We start from the raw sequence: 19,270 nt of genomic DNA, 5'->3' as shown, positions 1-19,270 counted from the left end.
TGGGTTTCTACCTCTGTCCACTTCATCTTTCGTATCATTACTGTTTGTTGTTACATCGAATAACCAGACAATACAAAGTGGCAACCTCTGACCAATGCTATACTGTTAAATTCAACAATACAATATATAACGGGAGCCCCTGGAAATGGCGTCCGCTACCAGCAAAACTCCGTTTCTCTTTTTTTTTAACCAGCGCGCTTTGTGGGGATGCACGCATGCACAATAACATCGTGGCAAGTACAATGACTGCAGCGGGTGCAGACAGCCAATAGAAGCGGCTGTCTACATCCCCTTTCTTGGGCAATCCCCTTCACATATTACAATCATGTAGGTGTCGTACATTACAATAATTATAGTTCAGCAGTGAACAGTCAGCCCAGTTTAATCCCGATATTTTGGGTTGGGTTTACAAGTGCGCCCGAAGTGTGTTATATAGTAGTCATTGGTGGAAGTGGATACTTGGGGTGCTGCAGCTTGAAAGGATGTCCCATCTATCCATGGTCTCGGGGTTGCGGTCATTTGTTTCATGGGTTGTTACTGAGGGAGTTCCACCTACCCCGGGTTCATGTTCCAGATCCTGGTTTATAGTCTCATCAGGAATGGTTCGGGATGGGGGTGGCTCCCTTATGGGTAGGATGTGTCGACGGTTTCTCCGATACACCCTTCCTTCTGATTTCACCAGGTATGACCTGGGCTCCTGGCAGCTCCTTTCGACTATGCCCATACGGTCGTAGCCCTGTGGAGTCTGCATCCTTATGACTTGCCCTTCTGCTAATGGCACAAGCGGCCGGCTGTTTCTGTCACAGCATATTTTCTGTGTTAGCTTCGTGTTCAGCAGTTGGGATTTAATTTCTTGCGGGTTCTTTACTTGAGGCTCCAAGAGTCTCCTTGCCACAGGCAGAGTTGTCCGTGTCTGCCTGAACATGAGTCGTTGCGCCAGAGAGCCCATTATGGCTTTGCCGGGGATGTTCCTTAGGTTTAGCAGATTTAGGAACACATCCATATTTTCCCTGTGGGACTTCTCCATGAGTTGCTTCTCGCGACTCTTTCAGCCAACCTGTTTGACTGTGGGTATTCCAGGATGCTAGTGATGTGGTTGAAATCCCATGTTGTTGCAAAGTGTCTGAATTTCTCACTGGTGAACAGTGTGCCATTGTCCGATAGCAGAGTGTGGGGGGGGGGCCCATACTCTGAAAAGTGTCTCTTTAACTTGATAATGACTGCCGACAAGGTGACTTCGGGTAAAAGGTCTATCTCAACCCATCCATAATATGAATCGACAAGAACCAAATAGAGTTGACTGTGCTATTCAAAGATATCTATTGCCATGGTTAACCAGGGGAGGTCCGGCACTGCGTGAAGCTGCAGCGGCTCTTTCTGTTGGTGGACACTGAGCAAGCTCTTACCTCCTGGTCTCTGTTCTCGGTCATCTCTAGCCAAAAAACTATGTCTCTAGCCCTGCATTTGGTTGCTTCTGCACCTTGGTGCCCTCTGTACAGTATGTTGACATAGATGTTTTGCAGTGAACTTGGAACTACTGCTCTCAGGCCTTCCATCATGATTCCGACATTGATGAGTAATTCCTCTGGGAATGGGAAGTAGGGTTGCACTTAAGGTGGGTGGCTGCGCTGCTTGTTGCCAACCACCCTTCATAAAAGGGATCAGGGTCCTCAAAGTCGTATCTTAAACCGTCTGCCATCTCAGTTCATTCAACTGGGAGGAGGAGATGTGCATTGCTGTCATTATATCAAACGTGTCCTCTTCCTCCGGTTGCTGGATCGTGCATTTCCTGGGAGCAGAAGATAGCAAATCGGTGAAGTGACTTACTTTTCCACACTTGTTAACTAAAGTCACGTTGAATTTTTGAAGCCTGAGCATCATTCTCTGTTATCGTGCAGGGGGCACATGGATTGTCTTTTTCAGAATTGTGACCAGAGGTAAGTGGTCAGTCTCTATGATCCTGGTTTGTCATAAATGTAGTCATTGAATTTTGAGCAGGCAAAATCTACTGCCAACAACTCCTCTATTTGGGCGTATCTGGTCTCCCTGGAAGTGAGTGATCTGGATGCGTAGGCCACTGGTTTTCCATCCTGCAGGCATGCTGCACCCAGACCGTACTGTGATGACTGGTCTTCGAACGTTGTAGTACAGTAGAACAGGTGGGCATGACATATGCCTTTTTAATGCGTGAAATGGGTTATGTCTTTATAAATCAACTGCCTTAATGGGGCGGTAAGATTACTGGTGTTGGGAATGAACTTGCTCAGGTAGTTGATGATGCTCAGAAAATTTTGTAGCACTGTCACATCTATCTGTACTGGCATTTCATTGATGGTTCTAGTCTTTGAAGGGTCTGCCTTCAGGTCTTCTCCTGTGAGCACATGGCCTACATAACTGACCTGGCTCAGCCGGAATCTGCACTTCCGGGGTTTGATCTTAAGGTTAACCTTCTGGGCTCTGTTAAGAACTTTTTTTAAATTTGCATCGTGTTCTTCTAAGATTTTGACACCTATAAGTATGTTATCAACAATGATGGCACAGGGATACCCTACAAAGATTTGCTCCATTGATCTTTGAAATACTTTGTTGGCTGAATTGATTCCAAATGGCATTCGCAGGAATCTGTATCGTCCAAAACTTGTTCTGAATGTGGTCAGCAGTGATGACTTGTAATCAAGTTTGATTAGTTAGAAGGAATTCTTTGCGTCCAAAACTGAAAAAACGGATGTGTCGGCCATCTGCTCGACAACTTCCTCCACAGTATGCATTGGATGGTGTGGTCATTTTAAAGCTGTACTGAGGTCTCTCGGGTTGATGCAGATCCAGATCTCCTGTTCATCTTTTTTTCTTAGCAACCACCATGGAGGACACCCACTCAGTGGACTCAAAGACTGGGGTAATCACATCCAGGTCCTGCATCCTGTTGAGCTCGGCCTTAACCCTGTCTTTCATTGCTATCAATATACAGTGTGCAGGACGAACCACGGATCTCACTCTGGGTCAAGCCACATGGAGTATGTCACAGGCACTTTCCCCAGTTCTTCTGTAAAAAGGTCAGAAAAGATTCTGTGTGTCAAATCATCTGGGGTACATCTCTGCTGAACAAAATAAGACCTATGTCCATGCTTGCGCTCAGGCCCAACCGAAACAGAGTGTCTTTTTGGACTATAAAGAAAGTTTGTATGTGTAGCTATCCTTGTACATAGCACCGCAGTCGCACTGTGCTGACAATTCTAATTTTGCAGCCCCCGTATGCCCCTAGGCTTGTGGGCTTGGAGCACCGTATGACCTGTTCTGACTTCCTCAGTAGGTTGAACGTTCTTCGTGACGTGACGTGGCACTTGGTTCCAGTATCAACTTTCATGACTGTTGCTTTACCATTGATCTTCATTGTTACAAATGCTTCATTATTCCTTCTGATTCTTGTTGGGTCTCCTGCCATCTGCAGAGTCAATCCATCAACATAATACTTGTTATCCAAGTTGGTTAGTCTTTCTGTGTCTGGGTCTTGGGGTGAGATGCTGCCTAGTTCCGCAACATCTGCTAAAATGGTTCCATTTCGGGCAACTCTGCACTGTTGGCTGAGCGCCGGGTATATCTTCGTCTTGCAACATGGTCACCGCCGCAGTTGCTGCACTCCGTTCTAGGTGAGAGGGTATCAGGAGTTGGTTGGCTTGGTCTTCTTTTGGCCTCTGGCCACTGCCTTTTTGCAGGTCTGTGCTCTTGTCTTGCTGCTGCAGGGGGGCTAGCTTTCTGCTGTTCTCCTCCGTGGTTTCGTAAGCCAAACATGTAGAAATGGCCTTTGCGAGCGTTAGTTCATTGCCATCCTGTCATTAATCAACGCTTCACAGAGCGCTCCGAAGTCACAGATCCTTACCATGATTTTTAAGTCGCTGACTCACCAGGCCTCTGGTTTCTGGTATTAAATCTGTGCCTTTCCATCATTAAGTTCTTTTGTGGATTGCACATTTCTCAAAATTTTCTTAAGCATTCAGGGTCCTCTCTTGAATCATCCTGGCTAATAATGATATTTCCTTCATGCACCTCATTTGCATATATGAATGACCTTTCCCTTTTGATGGCCTCAGAATCTGCTAAATTTAGTAAAATGTATGCTTTGATTAGGGCAGACATCACTATGTGCTGCCGTGATGAAAATGTTGTGTTCTTGTTAGAATACACGCCAATTCTCGGCTACATTGCCTTCTAACATGAGCAGGTCAGGCCTTCTGAATCTGTCTGCCGTTATGGCACAGTCACAAATGTATTGCAATCGTGGCATTGGTTACTCATTTTTCACTTGAAGGCTTCAGGTTCAGACTTCTGACACCATGTTTGTTGATGCATCGAATAACCAGACAACACAAAGTGGCAACCTCTGACAAATGCTTTACTGTACAATGTATAATGGCAGCCCCTGGAAATGGTTTTCGCTACCAGCCAAGCTCCTTTTTTTTAACTAGCGCACTTTGCAGAGACTCATGCATGCGCAATAGTGTCGTGGCGAATACAGTGGCTGCAGCAGGTGCAGACAGCCAGTAGGAGCGGCAGTCTGCAATTACCTTGTCCTGAGGTCATATACATCAAAAACAGGCCAACAAACTTTTCAACCCAGCATCTAATTTTAACAAAGGGTCATCAACCTGAAATGTTAACTCTGATTCTCCTCCCACAGATGCTGCTACCACATTAAATTGTGCTTATGACACTAAATTATTTAAAATTCCTATTATTTCCTTTTTGAGCTATTAACAAAGGCTTCATAAGTTCACCTTACTCTTAGTCTGCATTTTTATTATTAAAAATAGGCTGAATTTCATCATGGACCAGTGACAACTTAAAAAATTTCTTGCCAAAAGCAAAACATGGGAGACACAATGCAACAACACCTGGGAAACCCTGTTAAACTAAATGCTCTACCACAGTCACACAGACATGGATAAAATAGGAGATGATAGGGGAAGATAAACAGTGGGAAGTGGGAAAATGAAAAGGGGGAGTTGATTTGGCAGATTAAGTAGCCCTCTTCCCACTGGCATTCCAGTTCCACACCATGAATGTGTGTCCCATACCACCCATCAGGAACGCATGATGTAGTCATTGGTGCATAGTAAATAATCTCATTACATCCTTTTAGTCCCATTGCCCCATCCTATTTCCTCTGCCACTCCAACTTATTTTCTCTCACATGAGCCCATTAGTTGCTCTTTGATTTATTTGACAAATAATTTCACCAAGAAACAATTCCCAGTGGCAACTCGAACTTCTTTTGGGTTGTGGGAAGTAACTGGAGTGTCTAGAAGAAACCAGTAAAAGATGGAACACACAAACTGGGCATGCCCCATTCAGAGTTGAACAAGAGCCCATGGTGGTGTGAAGAAGCATCCACTTACAGCTACCATCTTTATCAGTATTAGCTGTTAGCACATAGCAGATCAATAACTCAATGGGGAAGAGTTGGTGAAGAACTGTCCAGCAGAGACCCTGATATCTGTGATTGGTTCCTGATCCTGTATACTTCTTGCTTACCTGTAGATCAACAATGAGCACTGCTTGTAATTTTTTTGTCAACTTTACTTCATTAAGTCAGAACCACAAACTATGTACATTGATGAGATCATCACATGCTTGTAATGTGCCAGCAAAATGATACTTGCATTAGATAAAGTGCATCAGAAAGGGTTCAGTCCATTTTCCCAAAGGGCAAGACTTCCAATGGCAATGGGTGCAAACACTTCAAAACATCCACAGAATGTCTTTGCGATAACTTACAAGTGAAAAATCTGGGCACAAGTGATATTTTTCCCATTCCAATTTATGTTCTTTATTGTTAATCTCCAAGTAAACAATGAGTACATCTTTTGGATGAGAAATTAGAAGAAAACGCCACATCTGTTCTTTAAATTGGACTTGAATGATCTCATGGCTCTCTTTTGAAGCCGGGTGGGAATCATTCCTGGTGTACTGGCTACAGTATTTATTTCTCACTCAGCATTAACAGAAAATATTATCTGGTCACCATAACAGTGCTCTCAATGGGATCTTACCAGGAACAAAGTGTCTGCTGCATTACCTGTAGTACATCAGTTACTACATTTCAAAATGACATAAAAGCTGTAGAGTATTTTGGGTGACCTTGAAAGTTAGAAGTCTCTTTCTGTGAAGATTCTTTGTATCACTGTCTTATCCTCTTGACACAGTTTGACAGCTCTTTCTGCTTTTCCTGTCAAGATATAGCATGTAATCTGAAAATCGTCACCTTTGCACATTGTTATAACATAGATAAGCAATCAATTAACTATAATTAGATGAACTATTTCAATTTGCATCTGGGTTTATCATCAGAACAAATGATAGCAGAGTCACATTCCTTGAAGTAAATTGTAGTATAGTGATGCTATCTGTTCTATGGATGACTTTTGTTATTCTCAAGGCGAAGATAGATTAACCTTTGGTCAATAATGAAGGTTCTTATTTCACAGGAATACAGAATTATGTTTATCATTAAATTGACCATCAACCTGATGAATGCTGGGAGCAGGCTAGAGAAGACAAGTGGTTTATCATTCCTTCTAACTTGTATGTAGTTTAAGATTTTTTTTTTCCATTTGTTGTATCCTTGATGATTTTCTAATTCTTAATTATATGTAGAAGTTCCTTGCAAAAATTGAATCATTTGTCTTATTCTTGAAAACACATTCTTATCCTAATTGAGTTGAACGGCTAATTGTCCTGTTTTGACTTGCAGGTGTTCATAAGAATACTTGACAATAATGATAATGGTCCAGTCTTCTCCCAGCTAAGCTATGATGTGACCATTTCTGAGGATGCTGATGTGAATACTGAGATTCTACACATTAAAGCTACAGACAAGGATGAGAAAAACAAGTTGACCTATTCCATTCACAGCAGCATAGATTCTATAAGTGTGCGCAAATTTCAACTTGACCAGAGTACAGGCAGATTGAGTGTAGCTGAAAAACTGGACCATGAAGCTCAGGCTCAGCATAGCTTGACTGTAATGGTGAGTAATTCTTTTCCAATCAACTTGTGGAATTTAATGTGAGCAGCACATCAAACTGAGATCTAATTACATGAGAGCCTGTTACTAAGGAAAGTGAAAAAGAAGCGGCTGCATTAACTCAGCTGGTCAAACAGCATCACCGGGAGTAAAACTTGGTCAACAATTTGGCCCAGTACTTGTCACGGTCATGTACTTCCCTTCACCGGTAGAAGAGTGAGAGTGTAAAAATCAGTACTCTTATAAACCATCCATGAAGAAGTCTTAATGAAGACATTTTGACCATTGACAATTCTTTTTCTCCTACTGACATTGTTTGACCAGCTGAGTTCCTCCATCAGCTTATTTTTTTGTTCAAATGACAGTAACTTTTCAACTGCTACTGCTTTTGATAAGAGATCATTGAAGATTTTCGGACGTTAGATTTATCTATCTCAATTTAGACATTATAGTTTGATAATGATTTATGCTGGAGGTAATTCACATCATCATAACTGAGAGTGTGATTTAAATCAATGCAACTTCGTTCTCGTGATTAATTCTGACAGAGTTGTGCAGAGTCATAGATTTGTGCTCATCCTGTGGTTCTGTCAGAACATTGATACATTCATCATATTAACAAAAAGATCCTGCTGGTCTCTGCACTACCTCCAGGTGGGCTGATGTTCTTTTCAATGTAAAGACTAGATGCCCGTCTTTGATCTCAAATCTCACAGTGGAACATCCTCGGAGGCCAACAGAGAATTTGAGGATTGCCCGGCAGCTTATCAGTGAGATACCCCACTTTTCAGCTTTAATGTTGATCATCCTGACAATAGCCAAAGCAACTTGTATTTCAGAGTGCAGTTGCTCTTCAGATAGATGTCTGGAGGCCCTATGCCTATGGGCCCTCTACCCCATAAGTGTTCCTAATCCAATCGCATGAGTAGAGTAGCAACTAATTAATATGAACAGTGTGTTAAAATAACCTGGCTTTCCAAGTGATGATGTTAAGGGTTTTGGATACTTCTGCCCCCCCCCCACCTTATGTCCTTTGGATGGCTTCCTCCACAATCCAGGTATCCATCTGCACAACTGATAAACAAAATCATTCTAAAAACAAACATTGTAATTTATTCATTCTACTTAATTATAGAGGTTACCACAACAACCTCAAATTTGTCTTCATAGGACATATCTCTTTTTACGTTTCTCCCTTGCTGCCACTATTCTCAGTCTCTCCTCCTACCAATATCTGTCCATTCCTCCTGGGGTTCAGCCCAATCAACATCCAAACAAACCTGCCTGCCTCCAATGGCCTAATTGTCCTCTGAAGGTTTCCAACCCCTTCACCAATCCTTTCTCCATTTCACATTCTCTGTGATGGCAGAAGATCTCAGTGGAAATGACTTTTCTTCTCTGCACAGCATCTTGGACTGATGAGAGATCATCAAACTGAAATGTTAACTCTGTTTCTCTTTCCACTGACCTGCTTTATATTTCCAATATTCTCTGTTTTTATTTCAGATTTCTAATAGCTCTAGTGTTTGCATTTAGAACACCAAAGACCAAAAGTGGCCCAATATCTTTTATGGGCCAAATGGTGGTCATTTCTGCTCCAGAAAAGAATTTAGTTCTTCTCCTGTTGCTCAATCTACTTAATATCAATACGTTCAGCTACCTCTGCAAAAATAAATGTCCTTCTTATGGAACAAAATAAGGAGAATGTTAGCCTCCCGAGTTAGTTTTATTGGCAGGTTTGGAGGAGGAGGATGTGGACAGGGTGGTTGGAATGGCTAAGTGCTCATAAAGAGGATCCTCATTCCCAACAGCTTCTAGTTTAATTGCTATGTTTGAAGGATGGGGAAGTAAGCTGCTATCAAGATGAGATCGAGTACAGAAGATATGGCATCTATATGAATTTGTGGTCTATTGTCAAGAGAAGCATGAGCTCAGGGAAAAAAAAAGCAACAGCTGAAAGGAAGTAATTCTGCTGGATTGTGTATGAGGTGGATTTCAGCTTAATTCATCTGTCTCACCTTACTACATTCCTGCTACTACCTCCCTACCATCTGTCCATTCTCATTCTTGCTGTCTGTGAAATCATTCCATCTCCTTCCTTGTTTCTGTTTGTTGATTTGTGTAGCAAGCTTTTCTGCCCAGTGACCAACCAGACCTTTATTTTTACTGGTTTCCATGTGGGAACTGAATTCAATCGAAAATATATTTGAAGCCATAGTTTTAATCTGTCCCATGGTCTGTCTTTACTATTTTTTTGGGTTTCTAAACAGCCACCTTTGCACCTTCCTCAGTTTTCCATATATGTGAGACCTAGGTTGGGTTTTGGAAAAACAAAGAATTTTCTATAGTCCAATTACTTTTCATCAGCACTCACCTATCAATTTTGATTTTGTTTTGGTCTGCAGAAGCCCATTCTTCCAGAGTTAAGCATCAAATATGCTTTCTGTTGTCTTTATATGTCAGTTATATAGTTTTGCCACATCCAAAATATTTATCACATTGGGCTGAACATCATTCTTCCCAAGTCAGGCTACTTATGACCAACACTGCTAAGCATATCTTTCAATGCAACTACGGGGAAATAGTTTGCTGATTAGTTGCTTTCAAAAACGTCACAATTACTTTAGCAACATGTCTTCTTTCTGCACGGTTACTGCACACCAGTGGTCCAAAGCACTCATTTAAGTTCAATATAATACATATTAAAGACACACATAAAATTTTGTTCCAATAATTTAATGGTCATGGGTGTGTTAAGATATGATAATTGATCTATAGGTTTGCTTCTTATAGGGTTAGGTTTTTTTTAGTTGTCGCTTTACTCCAAGTAAAATAGTATCAGGGCGGTCTAAGAGAAGATCCTAAATCCTTTGGTAAATATACACAGATTAGAATGATTTATTTAAAACTCAAAATGCCCTTACAAATTTTTAAATAAAGCTGTTTTTATCCTGAGTACCAGAATTATGAAAGCATGGCCCTAAGACCATGACATCGTCTATCTTTTAAACAGCCTTTCAGATGTGTGTGTGTATTTTTTTTCCATTTTGAAATGTTCTATCAAGTAGCACGAGCACACTGACACAAGCATACAAAACTTTAATTGGATATGTTGCCAGCACAAATGTAAAGACCATTAGGATCAATACTCCACTGGGGCTACACTTAAAAATGTGATCAAAAGAATCTTTCTCTGTTTTACAGAAGTCAATCCTATTGAAAATAAATCAAGAATTAATTTTGGACAAAATATCACCAAAATCCATCATTCTGTGCTAAAAATTCCAATCCTTCCTTTTCTAAGACCAGGAACACTAACATTTATGTACCCAAAATCTTTGATCTCCATGCCTTCATCAGTACATACATTATCACCATTGTGTCCGCAGCATAATTCTTATCTCTGACACTGCCAATATTCTTTCATTCCTTTCACCTTTAGACTTTGCTTCTTAATCCTTTTACCAGCCATTTTCAATCTTCAGAAGCAATATGTGATCCAAAACTGTATTCTAATTGCAAGATAAAGGTTATCATCATTTGAACTACATTATCCAAATATATAATTTTATTAGCTCTCATTCTGCAGTTGTGTTGAATACCAAATTTATATCTTTATTACAAATTCTTTCCTGACTGTAAGTTCCATTAGTCCAATGTGCCATTATGTGCCTTCCAATGTCCATGCTTTCTTCCCCAACCTACGTTGCTCCCTTGATTCCTCCAGTGCCTCTCAATGTCCATGTTTTCTTCCCCAAGCTACATTGCTCCCTTGATTCCTCGAATGCCTCTCAATGTCCATGCTTTCTTCCCCAACCTACATTGCTCCCTTGATTCCTCGAATGCCTCTCAATGTCCATGCTTTCTTCCCCAACCTACATTGCTCCCTTGATTCCTCGAATGCCTCTCAATGTCCATGCTTTCTTCCCCAACCTACATTGCTCCCTTGATTCCTCGAATGCCTCTCAATGTCCATGCTTTCTTCCCCAACCTACATTGTTCCCTTGATTCCTCGAATGCCTCTCAATGTCCATGCTTTCTTCCCCAACCTACATTGTTCCCTTGATTCCTCGAATGCCTCTCAATGTCCATGCTTTCTTCCCCAACCTACATTGTTCCCTTGATTCCTCGAATGCCTCTCAATGTCCATGCTTTCTTCCCCAACCTACATTGCTCCCTTGATTCCTCGAATGCCTCTCATTGTCCATGCTTTCTTCCCCAACCTACTTTGCTCCCTTGATTCCTGGAATGCCTCTCAATTTTCCCTTGGTTTGATTGTGCCTTTTGTCACACTTTCACCTGTTTTAAAGAAAATGGTCTAGTATTTACTGGGGTTGTCGTGCAATTTGACAGTGATCTATAATGGTGAGGAAAATTCTAATACATAATTTGAACTGTCAACAGTTAATCCAATGCAAAAGCATGACCTGAAAAATTGTACCAAACCAGACAGGGCAAACAATTGGCTCTTTCTGAAATTGAATTCTAAACCAAAATTTGCATTGATCCATTCTCAGCAGCTCCCATCTTTTTCTGTGTCACTTTTATGGTAATTTTGTCTGTATTAAATTGTTTCTATCCATGCTTATAACCTGGTTGTTTCATTGATATAATTTTTGAGGGTTTCTTACCTGCTTTACTGCCTAATAATTAATCATGTTTAATGGGATCTCATAAATTAGCTATTTCTTGAATAAATTAGCTTCACCCATGTTCTCCATTATTTTTTCATCCTTTTGGTCCTTTTTATTTAATTATTTGCTGCCGATTTCAAAATTCAACTTCTGAGACTGGGAGCACTCACATTAATGTGCCCAAATTCAAAAACCTTCCTATATTTACTACTTCTGAAAATGTTTGATTAAATCTTTGATTTCCCTCTCTTATAACAAGTTTTATGGTCCTCTAAATTCTCTATTTGGACAACATGATCCTTTTTTTTTTTGCTTTCTGAAGATTTTTATATACTTCAAGACAGGATCACATGGAAGACACTCAGTTTGTGGAAGAGACCTGGAGAATTGAGTAGAAGAGAAAGACCTAGGGGTTCAGGTGCATAGTTTTATGAAAGTGGCATCTCAGGTGAACAGGATGGTGAAGAAGGCGTTTAGCATGCTTTGGGTGGGATTTGAGTCAAAAGGTCGGGCATCATGATACAACTATAAAAGTCATTGTTGAAACCATGTTTGGAGTACTGTATGCAGTTCTGGTCACCCAGCTATAGGAAGGATATCTTCATGTTGTAAGAAACTGAGAGTGCCAGATTCAAAGGGTTGTACAAGCCTTAGTTTTGTAACCAGATCTCAACCCTACCTCAGTGCCCTTCTCCCCACCCCTACTTCCCCATGCACCTGAGGCTATGCTTCAGGAGTTCACGCTCAACCAAACAAAGCTATTGTTAATAAAAATCAGTCCTGGAAATATATCTTGGAGAGTGTTCACAACTGAAGCAAATCATTGCGCTGTATGAGTAATTAGCTTCATGTTACAGCCAATCCCAAAAACTAGGGAGAGGAAGACTGAAAGAGGGAGAGAAATGCAGAGATTAGTACTGAAGACCCAACTTCCCTGAGTCCATGATCAGACGCATGGATATTTCTGAAAAAAAACCCTAAAAATTCCACGTGCTGAAATTTGGAGCAAGGAATGAGCTGCTGGATGAACTAATTCAAATGCTGATTGCCTACTTCTACCCATGGATACCATCTGACATGCTGAGTTCATCCAATACTTTGGTCATGATCAGGTTTGTTGACTGTAGATGGGAACTTCATATGAACCGCTAGTAGTCCTTGGGGTACTGATTTGGGAAATTTCATTTGTAAAGGGCCTGCAGAAATTAATTAGAGCTATGCCTTGTAATAGCATCTGCGACTCAAATAATGGCAGATGCCTGAATCTGGAGCAAAAAATAACGTGCTGGAAAAACCCAGCCAATCAAGCAGCATTGAGGGATGTTGGAGTAATTGTCAATGTTTCTAGTCAAAACCCTTCATTAAGATTCTAGCCACGTTGTAATGGAAGCATCATATAATTCAAAAGCCAGAGGAGTAGCTATATTAATCAATAAAAATGTACCAATCAAAATAGAAGAGGAAATAATAGATCCAGCAGGGTGGTATGTAATGATAAAATGTCAGATATATTCAGAATTTTGGAATTTACTCTATGTGTACGCACCTAATGAAGAAGATCAAAAATTTATGCAAGTTATCTTTTTGAAGATCATAGATACACAAGGGAATATACTAATAGGAGGGGATTTTAACCTTAATTTGGACTCAAACATGGATAAAACTGGAAAAAAGATTAACAGAAAGAACAAAGTAACCAAATTTATAATTAAATCGATGCAGGAAATGCACCTTTTGGATATATGGAGGAAACGACACCCAAAGGAAAAGGAATATTCATATTATTCGGGTAGACATAAAACATACTCAAGGTTAGACCTATTCCTGTTATCAGCCCACAGACAACAGAATATAAAGCTAGATTGTTATCGGATCACTCACCCCTGTTATTGGCAATAGAGCTAGAGGACATCCCACCAAGAATGTATAGATGGAGATTAAACTCCATGCTACTTAAAAGACAGGATTTTAGAGAATACATTGAGCGACAAATTAAAATGTACTTTGAAATAAATACGGAATCAGTGAAAAATAAATTTATACTATGGGACGCAATGAAAGCATTCATCAGAGGACAGATAATAAGTTATGTAACTAAGATGAAGAAGGACTACAATCGAGAAATAGAACAGTTGGAAAAGGAAATAACAAATACGAAAAAAGAATTAGCAATAAAGGAAGATACAACTAAAAGAAGAGAATTGACAGACAAGAAAATAAAATATGAAACACTACAAACATATAAGGTGGAGAAGAACATAATGAAGACAAAACAGAAATATGAGCTAGGAGAAAAAAACGCACAAAATACTAGCGTGGCAACTTAAGACAGAACAAACTAAAAGAATGGTATTGGCATCAAGGAAAAAGGACAAACAAATAACGGAGATAAACGAAAACCAGGGAATTCTACGAACAACTATATCAAACTGAAAATGAAGGGAAAGAAGACAAAATAGATGAATTTCTAACTAAAATTGAACTACCAAAATTACAAACAGAGAAACAAAATAAATTAATAAAACCATTTGAAATAGAAGAAATACAGGAGATATTAAAAAAAACTACCGAACAATAAAACACCGGGAGAGGATGGACTCCCAATAGAATTCTATAAAACATTTAAAGACTTATTAATTCCTCCTCTCCTGAAAGTAATGAACCAGATTGAAAAAACACAAAACACACCAGATTCATGCAAAATAGCAATAATTACAGTAATACCAAAGACAGGAAAAGATCCACTAACACCAGCATTGTATAGACGAATATCTCTACTTAACACAGATTATAAGATAATAGCTAAACTATTAGCAAACAGATTGGCCGACTGTGTACCAAAAATGGTAAAACTAGACCAAACTGGATTTATTAAAAAAAGACGAAAAACGGACAATATCTGTAAATTCATTAACTTAATCCATGCAGTACAAGGAAAAAAAACTCCAACAGTAGCGGTTGCTTTAGATGCAGCGAAAGCCTTTGACAGAGTAGAATGGAATTATTTATTCAAAGTACTACAAAAATTCAACCTACCAGAGAAATATATTAATTGGATTAAAGCATTATATAAGGGACCAATGGCGAAAGTGACAGTAAATGGATATATCAAAACAATTTAACTTTAGCAGATCAACAAGGCAGGGATGTCCACTATCTCCCTCACTGTTCGCATTAGCTATAGAACCACTAGCAGAACTGATAAGAACAGAAAATAAAATAAGAGGGATAAAAATAAAAGAGAAGGAATATAAAATCAGTCTATTTGCAGATGACGTTATAATATACTTAACAGAACCAGAAATATCAATAAAAGAATTACATAAGAAATTGAAGGAATATGGAGAAGTATCGGGGTACAAGATCAATGCAAATAAAAGTGAAGCAATGCCAATGAATAATGCGGATTTCACAAAGTTTAAGAAAGAATCACCATTTAGATGGCAAACACAAGCAATTCGATACCTAGGTATACAACTAAATAATAATCTCGGCCATCTATATAAACTAAATTATCAGCCATCAATGAAAAAATTACAAGACGACTTAGAGCACTGGAAAGACTTACCACTAACACTGATAGGAAGGATAAACTGTATTAAAATGAACATCTTCCCAAGGATACAATACCTATTTCAATCATTACTAATTCACCTAACAGAGAAATTCTTCAAGGAACTAAAGAAAATAATAAGAAAATTCTAATGGAAAGGGGGGGAAACTGAGGATAGCACTAGATGAATTAACAGAATGGTACAAACATGGGGGCTTACAGCTACCAAACTTTAAGAATTATTATAGAGCAGCACAATTAAGATACCTATCAGATTTTTATCAAACAAAGGAAAAACCAGATTGGACCAGATTAGAACTAGATAAAATAAGGGAGAAGATACCTGAACATATATTATACAAGTGGGATGATAAATTGGTGCAACGTAGGAATTCACCAGTATTGCACCATCTGCTCAACATTTGGAACAAGATTCACGTAGAAAGGAATAAAATAAATTATCAACTACCAAAATTAATTTTGACACAGAATCAACTAATCCCTTTCACAATAAATAACCTTTCCTTCAGAGAATGGGAGAGAAAAGGGATCAAAAGAATAGAAGCCTGCTGCTTCCTTGGGCAATAAATTCTTAAGATTCATTGCTCTCTGGAAAACCAGTTCCTCTTAATCTCTGTTCTAAATCTATTCACCCGAACCTTGAGGCTTTGTCCTCTCGTTCTTCTCTCATCTACCAATGGAAGCAACTTTCCCACTTCTATATAATGAATTTCTTTCATAATTGTACATTTCAATAAGGCCCCCTCTCATTCTTCTGAATTCCAATGAGTATAGTGCTAGGTGACTCAATCTCTCCTCCTAGGCTAACCTCTTGGAATCTCTGGAATCAACTTGGTGAGCCTCCGCAAGGATCTTGGATAAGTCCTGGTTCAGTACTTTGCAGTATGTATCACATTATGTCAAAATATAATTTATCAAAAACTGTTGCCAACACAAGTTAAAAATCCAGGTATTTTAGAGTCAATTCAGAGTCTTGTGAAGTCACTCCTGAATTGCACATCATAACTGATTCATAAACATTTAAATGCTGCAATTTCTTAATTAGAGAAAAAAATCATTAACAAATGTGAAATGTATTGTGAATTTAGTTTGGTTTTATATCACGACGTTTAATGATAGAAATGTTTCTTTTGTACTTTGAGAAGTATAAGTGAAAAACAAATTTATTATTGGCTCCTTTTTAAAAGCTGAGACCAATGAATTGTGTACATTTCTTTTAACAGGTCCGAGATCAAGAATTTCCATACCGACGTAACTTGGCACGGGTTATTATAAATGTAGCTGATGCCAATGATCACGCCCCATACTTCACTAATGTTGCGTACGAAGGTTCAGTTTTTGAATCTGCTGCTTTTGGTTCTGCAGTACTGCAGGTTACAGCTCTGGACAAAGATAAAGGTCAAAATGCAGAACTATTCTACAGTATTGAAGCAGGTGAGTATGGGTTATAGTTTCTACACAGAAAAATGTACAGTGAAAACAGACTTGTAAAGATTGACAATCCTACATAGATAAAAATTCATATGTCAAACACCAGAACTATTAAATGATGCTAAACATGGTTAGGTTCATCAAGCTGTGCCTGTTAACTGGTCTGCAGAGAATGCCCAAGAGGATGTAATTTTATCACTGACATTTTAAATGTTTACATCATTCCAACACCAGATTGACTGGAAGGATCCTTACTATTTAATTAAACCATGAGATCATTCTTTTTGTTAGATTTATGATTTATTGGAGAATTGTTCTCATGAACAGCACATTGAACAAAACAAATGTATTTTAGCCTATTCAGGTTTTCACTATTAAAAAAAAAGTCAGTTTGTTATTGATCTGTGATAATTTTGTAAAAAAGGCTCATAGTTAACTTGTTTAATAGTCTGTTTTGCACCGATGACTTTTCTACTGGGAGGTAATTGTGTCTTTCTTTGAATTCGAGAGCTTCGGGCTCTGACAGCCAAAGGCATAACAGCTGGTGGTGGAATGATTAAATTTGAGATGCACCAAAGTCCAGTGTTGGAGATGCAGATATCTTAGAGAGGTAAAGGACTGGAGAAATTTGAGAAATAGAGAAAATAATACATAAAAACAAGGATGAGAATTTTCAAACCATTTATGAAAAAGTTACACCAGGAATAAATGCAATTCTGGCCATCAAGCTCAGGGTTCAAGGAAGAAAGAAATGGTAAGGACATAGGCATCAACATTTCAATATATTAGAATCTATAGAAAATAGATTGTGGAAGGTCAGCCTAGAAGTTCGTTGGAGTAGTCAAGTTTAGCAGCAATAAAAGGTAAAGGTGTTGATCACCTCGGTCAGAAGTGAATTCAGGATATGGGAATAATTTGTTCTTGTGGGAGTAAGAATAGGTATTCTGAAGTGCATTTAACGATCAACACAACTGAAATAGTTGCTCCACCTACACCCCCCACCCACCCGCCCAGGTTTCTGGAATTCACTTATTCACTTGGATAGTCATACATGGTTAGCTCTAAATTAATCCATGCAAACTCTTTCTCATTAACTCAGACTTTTCCAAGTGAGAATCAGTTTTGTCCTTAACAATGATTTTAATTGTTTACCCATGAATTGAATTAGGATCATTTGCCTGTTCTTACTCCATTTAATGATCTTTTAAAAAAATAATAGGGCAGTAATATTTGCATTTGTGTTTAGTGCCTTCAAACTCTGCCCCAGCATTTATCTCTACATTCCATCTGGCTAGGTGACATCATGAGGCCAACCCAGTTTGGTTCTCTTTTCTTCCTTTCTTTTAAAATTATTTTTATTACGTTTTATCTGAAAACCAAACTGAAAAACAGTAGATCAATTGCAATGAAACCTTAGCAAATTTACAAATGGTACCATATGGTACAGTAGCAATACTACTTAATTCTATATCCAATAAATGGTAATGCATACAATATTATAAGAGGTAAGTAAGATTTTTAAAAAATTCAAACCCACTACAATCAAGGTTAAAATTCATATTGTATGTAGAGTTAAATCCGAACCAGCAGCCTCAGGGGATCCAAATAAGCACGTCCAGTGGCATTCATCCTCACATTTGATTAGTCAAATTATGGAAGTGACAAATAAATAGGCCCCAAGTCATATCAAAGGAAATCTTGATTTTCATGACATTATGCCTAATTTTCTCCTGACTTAAAAAGGACATAATATCTAATCGCCATTTTTCCATATTTCCAGTTTAACAGAATTTCTCTTCTTGCTAATAAGGTGGAGAATGCTATAACCTGTCTTTGATTAGAACATAAAATAATATTTATATCTTCAGAAACATCAAATAGTGCAGACATGGATCTAAAGTAATCCTAAATATGGTTGAAAAAAGTTCTAAAAATGTCCAATAGTTTTGCAAATTAGAACAAGTTGAAAACATATGTAAGAAAGTGGCATGGAATATTTTACCTTCGTCACAAAGTGAACTAATATCAGAATAAATCGAGCAAGTTTGACTTTGGGAAATGTACACAATGTAGCACTTTGAATTGAGTAAGACTATCCCTGGTGCTCAATGATGAATCGTAAATCAGGCCTAAAATTGAAGTCCATTCTTCCTCTGAGAATGAGATATTCAGATCACTTTCCCATTCAGTTTTAATTCCACTTAAAGAAATTGCTTTCATATTCAATATTTACAATATAAAGCAGATATCATGACTTTATGAGTAAATTGTAACTCGAATAGCTCAACAATAAAATTTGAGTCAGGAAGAGTAGGAAATGTTAAAAGCTTAGAGCGAACAAAATGTCAAATTTGATAGTATATTTGATAGGTTAAATATTGTCCCCAATTGTTGAAGAGGTATCAAATGTTGTTGTATAAAAAATTCTTTAAAACTACTAATACCTAAAAAAAGAAAACCCTTTCTTGAAAACCAGCATCTAAAATAGCTGGTTGAAATAAGTAATTAGATATTATAGAACTTGTAAACCTTAGATCTTCAATCTATGTGTCATCATTAGGTTCTTTGTCAAGTTGTGAATAGAGATAGGTAAAGATAACCCCAATACTG

General features: G+C 38.5%; 1 protein-coding gene across 9 annotated transcripts in view; it reads left to right on the top strand.

Annotated features, from left to right (window-relative positions):
- The window catches only part of LOC138739226 (protocadherin Fat 3-like), a 781,242-nt gene that overhangs the window by 563,074 nt on the left and 198,898 nt on the right, over window positions 1-19,270 (top strand). For all 9 annotated transcript variants that reach the window (XR_011342098.1, XM_069890851.1, XM_069890850.1 and 6 more), the window contains exons 9-10: window positions 6,749-7,024; window positions 16,453-16,663. Coding sequence is in view for 8 of the 9 variants with exons in the window: in XM_069890851.1 (XP_069746952.1) it covers window positions 6,749-7,024; window positions 16,453-16,663 (487 nt within the window). In the remaining variant the exon portion in view is untranslated. The remainder of the gene's footprint in view (window positions 1-6,748; window positions 7,025-16,452; window positions 16,664-19,270) is intronic.

The sequence above is a fragment of the Narcine bancroftii genome, chromosome 7 (assembly GCF_036971445.1).
Source record: "Narcine bancroftii isolate sNarBan1 chromosome 7, sNarBan1.hap1, whole genome shotgun sequence".
NCBI lineage: Eukaryota > Metazoa > Chordata > Chondrichthyes > Torpediniformes > Narcinidae > Narcine > Narcine bancroftii.
The sequence above is the reverse complement of the archived record's forward strand: the minus strand, read 5'-3'. Positions and strand labels throughout refer to the sequence as shown.